This window comes from Colossoma macropomum, unplaced genomic scaffold (genome assembly GCF_904425465.1).
Source record: "Colossoma macropomum unplaced genomic scaffold, Colossoma_macropomum, whole genome shotgun sequence".
Taxonomy (NCBI): Eukaryota; Metazoa; Chordata; class Actinopteri; order Characiformes; family Serrasalmidae; genus Colossoma; species Colossoma macropomum.
The window spans coordinates 237708-251956 of record NW_023495312.1 but is presented as its reverse complement, the minus strand read 5'-3'; the positions used below and the strand labels follow the sequence as shown (position 1 = coordinate 251956).

General features: G+C 37.7%; 1 protein-coding gene across 1 annotated transcript; it reads left to right on the top strand.

The window, feature by feature from the left end:
- Positions 1-571: 571 nt before the first annotated feature.
- On the top strand, positions 572-14056 carry LOC118801733 (copper chaperone for superoxide dismutase). Its single transcript, XM_036562096.1, has 8 exons — positions 572-667; positions 2377-2449; positions 4618-4755; positions 6317-6491; positions 7058-7118; positions 8021-8098; positions 9754-9857; positions 11477-14056. Exons 1-8 carry the CDS (start codon positions 644-646, stop codon positions 11628-11630), a joined length of 807 nt encoding a protein of 268 aa, XP_036417989.1. The 5' UTR covers positions 572-643; the 3' UTR covers positions 11631-14056.
- Positions 14057-14249: the final 193 nt, after the last annotated feature.

Sequence of the window (14249 nt, the reverse complement as noted above, 5' to 3'; positions counted from 1 at the left end):
GAGGTTGAGATTTCCCTTGTGTAAAACGCAGAAGTGGCAAAAGGAGCCAAAAACCATCCTCCATTAAAAGTGTTGTTATGTCACTGAAATGAATGAATGACTCAAGCAGAAGAAAAAGTAGCTACCAAAAAACTTTTGTTAGAAAGTTTCAAAAATAGCAGATTCAAAACATTGTACAGAACTTGTTAGTGCCATCAGCATCTATGAGCAGCATAGAAACTGAAGATTGGTGGGTGTTCTTCATCTCTTTTTTTTTATTCTTTTGGTCTAAAATGAAATGCTAAAGCTCGGAAGTGAAGTTGTTCAAAAATGAAAACGAGCTGAAGCTTGTTAGCAACAGCAAAGCAGAACAGAAATGAAACAAAGAAGAGAATTTGAAAGTAAAGCTATAATGGAACTGAGAAAGAAATATGATCAGAAATATTCCTTCTTCCCTCTTAGTATACGTAATTGTTACATTAAAATAAATGAAAATCTGTAATATTATTGTTATATAAAAAAATTCATATTATTTTTTTGACGCAAGTTGGTCCTTTCTTAGGTGGAGACTCTTATTTTGAAAGCCGAAAAGTTTGCGTTGTTTTGAAACAGGCTGCGCTTTGCTTCACGGCGCTGAGCGTGTCCCTCAGGTGTGTCAGTAAAGATGGAAACGGATCGAGCGGCTAAAGTGAGTTTTCTTTCTCTGTGTCAGTTGAACAGAGATGTGGTTAATGTGCTGTGTAAATGCGGGGCTTTCAGTAAAAGGCGGATCAGATTAAGACGTTAACGTTACGTTGTGGAGACTCTTTTCAGAACAGCAGCAGCGTCACAGCCCGGACTTTGAGCTCTTGTTGAATTAGCTGCGAGTTAGTTTAGTCTACAACGTCGACATCGGCGTCCTGTTCCCCCGCTTCTTGTTCTAATTTTCCCGTTCCACCTTAAATGGTGCAGCGGTAACATTCTGACACCTCAGATATAATGTGAACGATCACATGTTCATATTATGTCACATGTGATCACATATTCATATTATGTCATGTGTGATCACATTTGCATTATGTTACATGTGATCGCATATTATGCACAATGTCACGTGATCACATATATTTACGTTATGTTACGAGATCACGTTCACATTGTCACGTGATCATGTATTCACGTCATGTGACTGCATTCATATTGTGTCACATTTGATCACATTCACGTCATGTGATAGCTTTCATATGTCAAGGTGATCACATTATTCACATTGTGTCACATGTGATGGCATTCATATGTCCTATGTGATCACATTTACATTGTTACATGTGAGCGCATATTATGCACAATGTCACGTGATCACGTCACATGTGATCACGTATTTACATTATTTTACGTGTGTTCACATTCACATTGTCACATGTGATCATGTATTCATGTCATGTGACTGCATTCATATTGTGTCACATTTGATCACATTTACATTATGTCGTGATAGCTTTCATATATCAGATGTGATCACATTCACATTGTGTCACGTGATGGCATTCATATTATGTCACATGTGATCACATTATTCACGTCACATGTGGTAGCATTCATATGTCACGTGATCATATTATTCAGTTACATTCTGATGCCTCTGAATGTAACTGAATAACATTGTCAGATGTGATCGCATTATTCACTGTCACATGTGATTGCGTTATTCACATTGTCACGTGATGGCATACTGTTCACATTTTCACGTGTTTACTTGTGAACATGTGAAATGCAAGTTACTCTTCTGTAAGGGGAGGAGAGGTTTGAACAGAAACGTATTTTAGACTCTCCAGTAAAGGTGGTATTAATCTTAGTCTAGCATTGAGGTTTGTTGTATATGTAAATCCTGCTCCCAGCAATGTATATCATGGAAAAAAAGAAAGAAAAATCTTCAAAGTGGCATTTAACACATTTTATTACAAAACCCTTCATTTATAAAAAGCAGAAATTGGTACTGGATCCACGTAGATTAGCATTACAAAGAAATATAATTTTTCTGCAGGGTTAAATGAATAAAATGCATGTTTTAACACAGCAGTTCAGCATCACCTAAACAGTCTGCTCTTCTGGAGTACAATAAATATATCATCAAATATCAGTTTGAAATATCAGTTAAATCTAAACATCTGTTCATGACAGTTTTTTTAAACAAATATCTTCCAATATTGATAGGATTCTGATATCGTCATATATCCTCACCATGTTGGCATGCAAGAATATAAGTTTTGGTCTCTGGTTCAACCGATAATATTCTTTACTTTGGCACGTCCAGCTGTGCGTCATCAACATGCATATACATCAGACCTGGTAATACACAGTGCGGCTATCTGGCGGGACAGTTGCTGATAATCTATCCTCATTCTTTCACCCTCACAGCTTGAGTTTGCGGTGCAGATGACATGTGAAAGCTGTGTTAATGCAGTGAAAGGGGCACTGGAGAAACAGCCCGGTAAGCAGAGTGTTCACTAAAGCTAGGTCTGGCTGGGTGAAACATGGATGGAAACAGATGGATCCCTGTTCTCTGTATAGTGCACTATGTAAGTCATAAAACAATGGTTTCTACACCTAAACAGTGAATATATGTCCAGTTGGAATCTGACTGAACCCCAAATGACAGACATGGTTTGGGTGCAGGGGCCAGTATTTCATGACCAATATAGTGTAATTAAATAGCCGTGTGGGATTCAGTGATTGTCTCTCTTTTTGTGTGCTTTCTGTTTGGAACTTGTGTATGATTTGCCAATATTGGCCTTTGTAATACTAAAGCCTGCAATATGCAAATGAGCACAAAAACAAGTCACAAATGTTCACAGTCACAGCTCCAAATAAGTGCTTGAATGAATCAAGTGTTAGAATTAGTATTTGGGTCATTGTGGGTTTAGGCTATGTATTAGACAGATTTGGAAACACTTACATTTGTGCGAATGCCTGTGCTTTACAAATGTAATAACACACCGGTGTTCAACAGTTTGGTGTAAATCTTTTAAATAATAATAATAATAATAATAATAATAAGTATTATTATAATGGTAATAAAAAGTTTGACAATAAATAAATTGATAAAATGAGTGTAATATTCGAGCTGTACAATGTATAGGTTTTGAATAATTAGTAGGGATTAAAAAAGAAAGAAGTTATGGATGTTTAAAGAATGATGAACAGAACTGTGGACGATTCTAAAATGACTGAGTGAGGAGTACAACATGAAAAGTTAAGTTGTAATAAGACGATCATCCTCTGTCATAGTTCAAAAGTGCTGGAAAAATCTTAAGGCATATAAGGTGACAAACATTTTATTGTACACTACTTTGCAGAAGTCTGGAGGCTATCCTTTATTTATTTAATTTCCATTTAAAACAGCTATTGTGTTACTCATTTTCCAAGAGGTGTTTCTGAAGAGATAAGATATAAGAAAATACGCATGTGTAAAGAAGGAGAAAATGAAAAGCAAAAAAAAAACAGGAGTTTCCAATACTAAAATAAATTTTAAAATATAGAGAGAATGGGACTCCTCACAACCGCACATGACCTGGTAGACCACCAAGACGGTCAGCATCAGATAAACAGTACTTGAGGCTTTCATCTTAGAGAGAAAGGAGAAAATCAAGCTCCACTCATGTTTCTACTGCAAGAAAAGTCATCAGTACAAGCATTATGAGTCTGAAAGGATGTGTAGCTGTCAAGAAGCCTGAGAACCAAAAAGAAGAAAATTTGCAAATCAAACAAAGAAGCTGCTGGTGTTCTCAGATCAATGGACTGACCACCCCAGAGTCCAGACCTCAACATCACTGAATGTGTTTGGGATTGTTTGGACTGTGAGAAGCAGAAAATGCAACAAACCTCTAAGACTGAACTTTGGAAGTGTGGAAAAATATCCCTGCAGATTTTGTTGAAAAAATTAGAACTGTGATAAAGTTAAAGAGTGGAAAAAATAAATACTGAAAAATATAATACAGGGTGATTCAGAAGGATTATTCTGATTTCAAAATGATTTTTTCACTTGTAAATCATTACAGAACAATGCAGTAAATTGTAAATGGTTTAAGTGAGCATAAAGTTTATTATGTAATTTTACAAGTGCTCATTATGACCTCCTCCAGCTGTACAGACAACATCAACGCCATAGTCAAATTCATCCCATACTCGATTGAGCATTCAATTGATATGTGATTGGTTCCTAGGCGCCTCATGGTTGTAAAAAATATAGCGCTTTGAAATCGGATGAATCTTTTGAATCACCCTGTATTTATAATATTTATAGTATTTATAATTACTGAGCCATCTTATTTCATTTTTTTGTTAAATATAGTTTTTCTGCTTTTTTCCTGACACTGAAAAATTTATAACTTAATGGTTCTTCTGACTAGAAGTTAAATAAATGAATGATGGTCTCTGACAGTTGCACAGTCTTGTATATATTATTACAGTGTTTTTATAATCATATAATATCTTATATTTTTTTCCCCAGAATACTTTAAATATTTAATACGTCATTTAAAAATATATTTTAATATGTGACTAATAATATGTAAATCTACAAGTTATTATTGTATACACAGTGAGGTGCTTTCGCTGTTTTGAATGTTAGTGTATGTGTGTGTTTGTCTGTGTTTACAGGAGTGCATTCGGTACAGATTGACCTGTCTCGGGAGGAGGTCCTGGTGGAGACGTCTCTGAGCACTCAGGAGGTTCAAGGGCTGATAGAGAGCACAGGCAGGAGAGCCGTACTGAAGGGAATGGGCGGATCAGAACCAGGTCCATCTCTGTTTACCTAGAAACCTCATTTACGCCATTGTCCCCATTACTCCAAATGTAGTAGATCAGCTAAGACATGTTAATGTTTTTTAAGTGTCCTTCTTTAGTTTTGCACTGGAGTTATGAGGCTGATTTAGCTAACAAGTGACAAAAAAATCAGACTTCAGTATGGCTGCTACTGATTTATACTTTTGTCCACTTTTATAGATAACAGAATATCATACAGTATCAGAAACTACATCAGCAAGATTATTGAGATTACTTAACAACTCAGACAGCTCTGTGCAGTTTATGAAGCTGTAAGCTTTCATTACTTGTAAGCTACTTTAGCTTCATAGCTTCAGTGTAAAACTAAAGGACAGTCTTGGCAGCAGGCTGGTCACAAAATTGCTTGATGATGATTGTTTTCCACATACACTGATCATGCACAACATTATGACCACCTCCTTGTTTCTACACTCATTGTGCATTTTATCAGCTCCACTTACTATATAGATGCACTTTGTAGTTCTACAATTACAGACTGTAGTCCATCTGTTTCTCTGCATACTTTGTTAGCCCCCTTTTACCCTGTTCTTCAGTGGTCAGGACCCCCATGGACCCTCACAGAGCAGGTACTATTTGGGTGGTGGATCATTCTCAGCACTGCAGTAACACTGACGTGGTGGTGGTGGTGTGTTAGTGTGTGTTGTGCTGGTACGAGTGGATCAGACACAGCAGTGCTGCTGGAGTTTTTAAACACTGTGTCCACTCACTGTCCACTCTATTAGACACTCCTACCTTGTCAGTCCACCTTGTAAAGTCAGAGAGGATAGCTCATCTGCTGCTGCACAGGTTGTGTTGGTCATCCTCTAGTACTTCATCAGTGGTCACAGGACGCTGCCCACAGGAAGCTGTTGGCTGGATATTTTTGGTTGGTGGACTATTCTCAGTCCAGCAGTGACACTGAGGTGTTTAAAAACTCCAGCAGCACTGCTGTGTCTGATCCACTCGTACCAGCACAACACACACTAACACACCACCACCACATCAGTGTTACTACAGTGCTGAGAATGATCCACCACCCAAATAGTACCTGCTCTGTGAGGGTCCATGGGGGTCACAAATGCAGAGAAACAGATGGACTACAGTCTGTAATTGTAGAACTACAAAGTGCACCTATACAGTAAGTGGAGCTGATAAAATGGACAATGAGCATAGAAACAAGGATCATAATGTTATGCCTGATCGGTGTATGTTAGCTTTTATTGTCATGTGTTTACATCGCAGCAAACTATGTGAACTGGGTATGTTTTCATCATTGGAGTTGAGGCAAATGCATGTAAATGAAACAAAGTAAGTAAATACTTGTAAATGAAATGCCTTTATTGAGACACATAGTGGGCAGCTGGGCAATTGCAATTATTTTAATGGCAATTAATTGCCAGTAAAAATTTCATGATTGTGGCTGGCCTAGTTGGCAGATCAAGTACATTTGAGGTGAGAGTTCTGTTAATTAAATTCCTGTTCCTGAAGTTAGAACAAGGCACCAAGCTCACTGTATTCTGTGTGTGCATGTCAGATCTGGGCGCTGCTGTGGCGATGCTGAGTGGGGTGGGGCGAGTGCAGGGTGTGGTTCGATTCCTGCAGCTGTCAAAGGATCGCTGTTTGATTGACGGGACAATTGACGGGTTGGAGCCCGGAGCACATGGGCTGCATGTACATGAACTCGGAGATCTCACACAGGACTGCATGAGGTAGAATAACTGCTTTTATCTTAGACTGAGAATGAGAAGTGAACCATCAGTGCTGAGGACTATTGGATAAAGTGTCCTACCTTGTCATCACTTACTGTTGATGTTTAGTTATCTAGTCTATGTTTAGTTATCTAGTCTTGAGGGTTTGATAATTAGCCATTGAACTGACTGATGTTTGTAAGAGAAGAACAAGTTTGTGTTGATGTTGATATTTTTTTCATGTGGAAATCATACATACATTTGAAGTCCTTGAATACCCTTGTTAGAAATAGTGTATTAGCACGACATGTTCTTCAGCCATGACTGAGAATCTGACACAGTTACTCTCTCTAAAGTCATGTGAATGCAAACATTCCATCATGTGGACCACGCATGACTGAGAACATTGATGGGAAACTGGAACTGTGCTGATTATCTCAGTGGCCTTTAGAATGTATGCAAGAAAGACACAAGTCCCCTTCTGTCCTTTTTGTCTCTCTCTCTCTCTCTCTCTCTCTCTCTCTCTCTCTCTCTCTCTCTCTCTCTCTCTCTCTCTCTCTCTTTCTCTCTCTCTCTCTCTCCCACAGCTGTGGAGAGCACTATAACCCCTTTGGAAAACAACACGGAGGCCCGGAGGACACAGAGAGGGTATAGTTACTTTTGACTCAGTGAAATTTTAGCAGAACTTCATGCAGTGCTGTTTGCTAATGTCATGAGTTCAGGCACATTTAAAGAGCATCATTACTAAAGACGATTAGCTAATTTTGAGCATAACTCAAAAATGCTAGCCAGTACATTACTAATAAACACAGATTTGAACAGCTGTACACACATAAAATCATAATATTTTTCATTAAAACAATTCTGTAGAGACAATTCTTAATGTTACACATTGAGTTTCAGACTTTGGGACACGTTTACTTCAGAACAATGGGCTCTAACTTCTCACTGTGTGGCCATGAGGGACAGGGATGCAGTCTCACTTCCTGCTCTAAAATGCAGTGGTGTGGCTGAAATATAGCTCCACCTGTGGACTCTTCTTGTTTTGGTAGTGGCATGAAATCGTGCAACAGCAATTTTTAAACAAAATGTTTTGTTTATAAATTAAACTAATGACAAATCTAAACATTAAAAAAATAACATTGAAAAATATCTAAAAATACTGTTATTTTCACAAGTTGAAAGTTAGGGGTTAGAGTTTGGGACAGACACCTCCCAACAAAAAAAAAACCCTATAAGTGATGATTTTGTACAGTTTTCTCTACTATCTCTACTAATGCATTAGGTTGTAATGCATTAGGTTGTAAATATCTAAAATCGGAATAGATATTATAGGCTAGAAGTTATAGGTGAGAAATAATATACAACATGTTGTGGTTAGTGTCTCCAAAAATTCTAACTTCTGAGGGTTAAAAGTGGAATTCCCCCATATATATTAGGGTTTCTAGTTGGTGGGAAATTGGTTAACACAGTTTGAAATATGTTGAAATTACTTATAAATTGATGGATAAATATATGCTCTAATAGCTTGTGTTGTGTCTCTTGAGCAGCATGTGGGTGACCTGGGTAATGTCCAGGCAGGATCAGATGGCAGAGCCACATTCCGACTGGAAGACTCCCAGCTAAAGGTAACTTATATATAAAGCTGAGTCTGCACTGTACAGGTTTCAAAGTCAGTACTTCATTACAGATGAATATTATTTATTCTTGATGACAGGCATGTTTTAGCTTATGCTGTCATCTGTATACAAATAAACAACTGCACTGAGATCAGGGATTTCACATCATGATATCAGTGGCCAGAAGGATCATGGTATTTGTTATTACTGTGGTATTAATCATGATCTATTTTGGCATGAAAAACTCTTAACATGGAGGGTCTCTGAACTAGCTAGGGTTAGAGTTTATCGTGATGATGGGTAGGTCAGGGTGGTGGGAGGTGGAAATGAAACATGATACTATTGGTTAATATCATTTTTCCCCCACCCGCTAGTACACAGTGGTGTAAATTAAAAATCAGAAGACGTAGAGGCAGTGCAAAAGTTTTGATGGAGGATGATGAGAAAAGAAGAATTTTGTCATGAATTTTGGACATGACTAGGCTAACAAAGGTCAGTTTTAGTGTCAGGTTGACTAGAAAATAAACTGAAAATAATCTAAAAAGCTCAATCAAATGCACCTCTGGTACTATGTTGGTTTTTTATTGAACCTTTTATAATTCTTGCTGTCATTTTATTTGGATAGTCCCCTATAGATTATCTGCAGATGTTCAAATTGTTAACAAACTATCTGTGAAACACATTTGATTCTAAACAGTGGTGGGGTTGGGGTTAGGATTTGGACTAGGGTTAGGGCTAGGACCAGGGTGAGGGTTGGGTTTAGGTTTTGAGTTGAGGTTAATGTTAGGGTTAGGATTAGAGCCAGGTTTAGAGTTAAAGAAGATTATGGTCAATTTAGTTGATATTTAATTCAATGTAAATTAAAAGTAATGTAAGTATCTACAAAGCATCTAAAGTGGACTATCCAAACAAAGTGTTACCTAATTCTTCATCAACTACAGTTTAAATAAATATGAAATGATCAGACACTACTAACATTTACTGTTCAGATTGTAACTATTTAAACAGTTCAGCAATAGAACAAAGTACATAACATTTATGAACATATTTATATGCATATTTGAAAGTACATTACAGGGCCCATATCATGGAAAACCAAATTTTCCTCACTTTTTTGACTAAAAGAGTTTGATGCTGTTAAAGTTTTAAATCATACCATTCACTCCCCAGTCCATATATGGAAAATGAGCTGCAAAAAACAGACTCTTGACTTTTTTGTTCTTGTTATGTCATGAAAACCAGCCCATTTACATATATCTGCCTATTCGACTTACAGCAGTTTAGCGCCACCCTCTCGCATTTGGAACAATGTGATTATAATCTGAATTTTTGTAGTCTATCATTAAAACGTAACCGTTTCATCCCTATTTGAGAATCTCATATCTCTTTAATTGCCTATTATACAACAGATATTTCCTCTGCTTCCTCCATTCATGACCCTTTTTATTCCGTAATGACATCATTTCCTGCTGTCGTCTTTAACCCAGTGTGAAGATAAGATCAGCTCTGATGTGCGGTGTGTTGGAGTGCAGGATAATACAGAAGTCCTTGTGATTAAAATTGTTTTAAGTCTTTCTTCTTCTGTGCCCTATTTTCCTCATTGATGATACAAAAGTATTTTCTTCAGTGTCTCATGCATCTTTCACTCACACTGGCTCTGACAGGTGTGGGATGTGATTGGTCGCTCACTGGTGGTGGATTCTGGGGAAGATGACCTTGGCCGAGGAAATCACCCGCTGTCCAGACAAACAGGAAACTCAGGACAGAGGTGGGAGGAACAGTTTGAAACAGTTACAGCACACAGGCCTACACAACGACCACCATGACTAGATTTCTACTGTTTAACTGATACAAAAGGTGGCTGTTCATTCTTTATGTAAAACCACCACCGTGGCAGTGGAGCCGCTGTAGACACATGCAATGATGTGGATGAACTGTTGTGTGTAGTGAAATCTCAGCTGACCACAGGCCACAGTTTTCATTTGCCTAAACTGCATGAAATTTTGTGGCTATAGATTCTGTATCTGTGTCTGTCAGTGTTTTCAAAATGATGCCCAAAATGATAAACTGAGCTAATGATTCCATTATGACTGAGAAATCTGTAAAATATTGAGAATGAAGTTATAATTTAACCAGAATATCTCATATTTGGTGATCACATCTTGAGGTAGATAACTTGACAAAAGTTATTATAAATAGATCATTACAGCAGCAAACATGTATTATAAATAGATCATTACAGTATAGAATTTATAGTATTTAATAACTCAAAATTTGAAATATTTAATAACATTTACAAATGCTTGGCTCTGATTGTCTCCATCTATCTTGTAGCTGGTTGTCTTATTTGTCTTTTACATTCAAATGTTCCAAGCATAATTGTCTTTTCCAGTGAATTGGTTCTTCTCAGAATCTGTCCAAAATTAGAGCGTCACTCTGTTTATCTGGGGTTCAAGTGGGAGGTGAGACTTGATTTGGTCAAGAATCCACTTGTTTGTTTTTGTGCCCTCAAACACACTCTCAAAAGTCTTGTCCAGCACTAAAGGATCCATAGTTTTTAATATCTTATCCAAGCGGGCGAAAGCTGTCCACCACTTCTACAGACATATGCAAAAGTTTGGGCACCCCTGGCCAAAGGACATGTTTTTTTTTATTTTCTAGGTGAAAAAAAGTTCACATCTTCTACAGAGAACACACTTATATGTGGTATTTTTCTGCAAATTGCAGTGTAATTTTTTTTATTTATTTATTTATTAAGTTAAACATGTTGGAAAAAAAACGTAAATAATAAATTGTGCCATAACTTGTTTTTACCCATATATTAAATTCAGCAATTAAACAGTAAATGTGCATTAAAAAGTGCAGAAGTGTATTTTCTGCAGACAATGTGTACTAATGATAAAATGTTATTTGACCAGGGGTGCCCAAACTTTTGCATATATACATTGGCAGATCGGATGTTGTTCTTTGCCATGTAATCAAGCTAATATTACAATAATGGCAAATTCTTGTTGCCCTTTCAAACCTGTTTAGATTAGCAACACCAACATAGTCTGGCTCAGTAGCGTAACATTTTAAACTGGATCCATTTTGTATTGACTCCAGAGATCGCTACTGTGTCTCATTATGTTGACTAGGATTTTTGCCACCATTCCTTAATAATTTTCCGACCTTGCAGCAGTAGTTACAGGTGCATGAGGAGACCAATTTGAAGACAAAAGGTTGAGTACAAAAAAAAAAAAGAAAAGAGGTTACTTATACATTATTTATAAGTGCTCTCTCTCTCTCTCTCTCTCTCCCTTTCTCTCCCTCTCTCTCTCTCTCTCTCTCTCTCCCTTTCTCTCCCTCTCTCTCTCCCTCCCTATCTCTCTCTCTCTCTGTCTTTAGGCTGGCGTGTGGAATCATCGCTCGTTCTGCAGGACTGTTTCAGAACCCTAAACAGATCTGTGCATGTGACGGGGTCACTCTGTGGGAGGAGAGAGATCGGCCTATAGCGGGAAAAGGACGCAGAGTCACAGACACACCAACGGCCAATTTATGACCGTACGAGCAGCTGTGAATAATGATGAGCACAGAGTGCACTTAGAGAAGGAGAGAAAACAAAAGAGTACAGACAGACTGAAGAGACCAAAAATTCTTGCTGAATTGTTGAAACCCTTCAAACTATCTCCTTGCCTTGGACCCTGTATATCTGGGGTGTCGAACTGGGTTTGCAGAGATACTAGCTGTGTCTCAAAGCTAAAGATGCAGCCAAGAAAAACCTTTGAATGCTAATTAGGAGTGCTGCTAACTTGGAGAGGAGCCACGTAACATACAGATCCACACAGAACACTTTTAATTTCAGCTTTCTGTCGTTGCAGCTCCAGCCGTTCAACATCACTCCCTCAGATTTGACTCACTGTCATTTAAACTTGTGTCAGTGATTCTTCAGGTAGCCAGAATTGAACCTGTTCTGTAGTGAGCAGTGCTGTTAGCATGCTCCGCCGATGCTAACCAGCTCCTCTATCGTAGTAGCAGCACTGTTGAACGTTTAGCAATTGTTGGTTAATTGATGATATTTATAAATGATGGATTGAAAAAGATTAGATGGATTGAATAAGAAAAAACAATAGATTACAGAGAAACTGAAGAGACCTGAATAACAAAGAGTGTGGTGGCACAATACCGACATAAACATAGAACAAATCAGTGAATAGCTACGTCATTGAACTGTGCCACTGGAATGGTTTTCAGAACTGTTTGGCCTCACCCTAGATATGGGGCCTTTGAGTTAAGGTCATGAAGGCTTTGTTTAATGAGGCAGAGTACTAAACTCTGCAGAACTGTGGCCCAGAAGGAACCCAGTTTGACCCTAATGCTCTACATTGTCCTGCTGTGGAACCAGTGAGGGTTTTCATTCACTTAAACTTTGGCTGAGATGCCACATGTGACATTCAAATTCATGTAAAAACCTGAGCTGTTTCTTAGTTTCTGAGTGTACATGTAAGTTGAGTTTATTCTGACCATGCAAATATAAAGCTTGGGGTTTTACTGGTGTGGCTTCTGGAAGTTAAGTTCACAGTGCTATTTGGAAATCATTGTTATACAAAGAAATGCTTTTCTTTTATTCCCATTACAATGTTGGCTCTCATTTGTTGTTGGTTTGTAAGTTGGAACAGACACAGTACTCCAGGGTTCTTTCTCACGAAGCAAGTTTAACCTTAGACAGGATTCCCGACTAAGTTTCAGCTTCACAAAACCTAAAAAATGGAAATTAAACTCATTTTATGAAGGCAGCAACCTCCCCTGTCAGCTCAGGTTTAGATACTCCAGCTATGATTAATCTTTGTGCGTGTGCACATGAAAGCATCACGTTTATGATGAACAACCAATCACAAGAAACATGAGGAGGAATTGAGCACCTTGTTTCTCAAAGAAGCAAGAAGAAATTTGCATATATGTAAAAAAAGTAAAGCACTTATAGCAGTATAAAAGCACTGCCACTGTGTTTGCGTATTGCAGTAATAATTTCTTTTAGTCCTTCATATCTATGTAGTATGATTTGTTTCTTTTGCAAAAAAAAATGTGCTTGATGGCACAAATGTCACAAATAAAAAAAAGTACCAGTGGAATCCACCTCTGCCAGTCGGTGATTGGTTGAAGAGCTGTTTATGATCCAAAATCCCAAACTGAACCAGCCCTGGAGCAGGTTAGGTGTGCAGCATAGGTTGCTATGTTGATGTATCCCAATAAAAGTGATCCACCATTGTGAGACAGATGCCAGCAGTGCCACATTTAAAACAATGCTGTCAAATCTATAATTAACTTTTTTTTTGTTCTTTGTATCTTTCTATGCATCCAGTTAAACAGAGCTAGTTATGCTCTCATGGACTTCCAGCATCATTGGGTTTCAAACATATGGCGAAACCCTGCACAGCTCAGCCACTTAAATCTCTTTTTAATGAAGTAGGCAGTTGGTCAGTTGATAAGTACAGGACGTTCATGAAACATTATCATGACAATTGATCATGATCAGTATATCAGGGTAATATATCTGTCCTTAAGTTAGATTGAATACACTGTATCAGGAGTACTGTGAGTTAGTGTAGATATTGTTATATGTTTTGATTGATGAGTTCTATAGGGAAGCGTGTAACTGCAGATATGACAACAGAGTTGAAAATCACAAAAATATTACACAGTAAATTTTACTTATGCAATTAAGTACATTCACAAGCAAGTACTTTTGTACTTCTACTCAAGTAAAGATATAGATAGAACATTGTTGGTCTAGTAATATTTTGTCAAGGTCTGCTGTGTAGTTTTTTGTAATCATCATGTCTGTTTCAGTAATAGTTTTCCTGTCCCAAGCAGGTAAAGTTTTAACCATCCACAGATGGGCTTGTATGTTCACTTTTGTTTTCTGCAGCTGAAAGCTGACGCTGCTCTTTGTGTATCTTTGCAACTTTGTAGTCGCTGAAATCACACGCACAGATAAAGAGTTTTTGTCAAGGAAGCGTTTAATGTGCCAGCTAGCCTTGAAATGATAGAGTAGGAATGTGACTGAGTTAAGCTGGGAACAAACAGTAGTTTCTTCAACTTACTTGTTAAATCAAAATGAATTTCAGCTTTAAATAAGACGTTTAGTCTAAGTTAAAATGCCTCCTTGTAGTTTGATTGA

What these genes read in the sequence shown, in the direction of transcription:
- LOC118801733 (XM_036562096.1), top strand. Translation starts at nt 644, where the DNA reads ATGGAAACGGATCGAGCGGCTAAA. An exon ending in GGCACTGGAGAAACAGCCCG is followed by an intron (nt 2,450 to 4,617) that starts GTAAGCAGAGTG and finishes CTGTGTTTACAG; the next exon opens with GAGTGCATTCGGTACAGATT. An exon ending in TGGAAGACTCCCAGCTAAAG is followed by an intron (nt 8,099 to 9,753) that starts GTAACTTATATA and finishes TGGCTCTGACAG; the next exon opens with GTGTGGGATGTGATTGGTCG.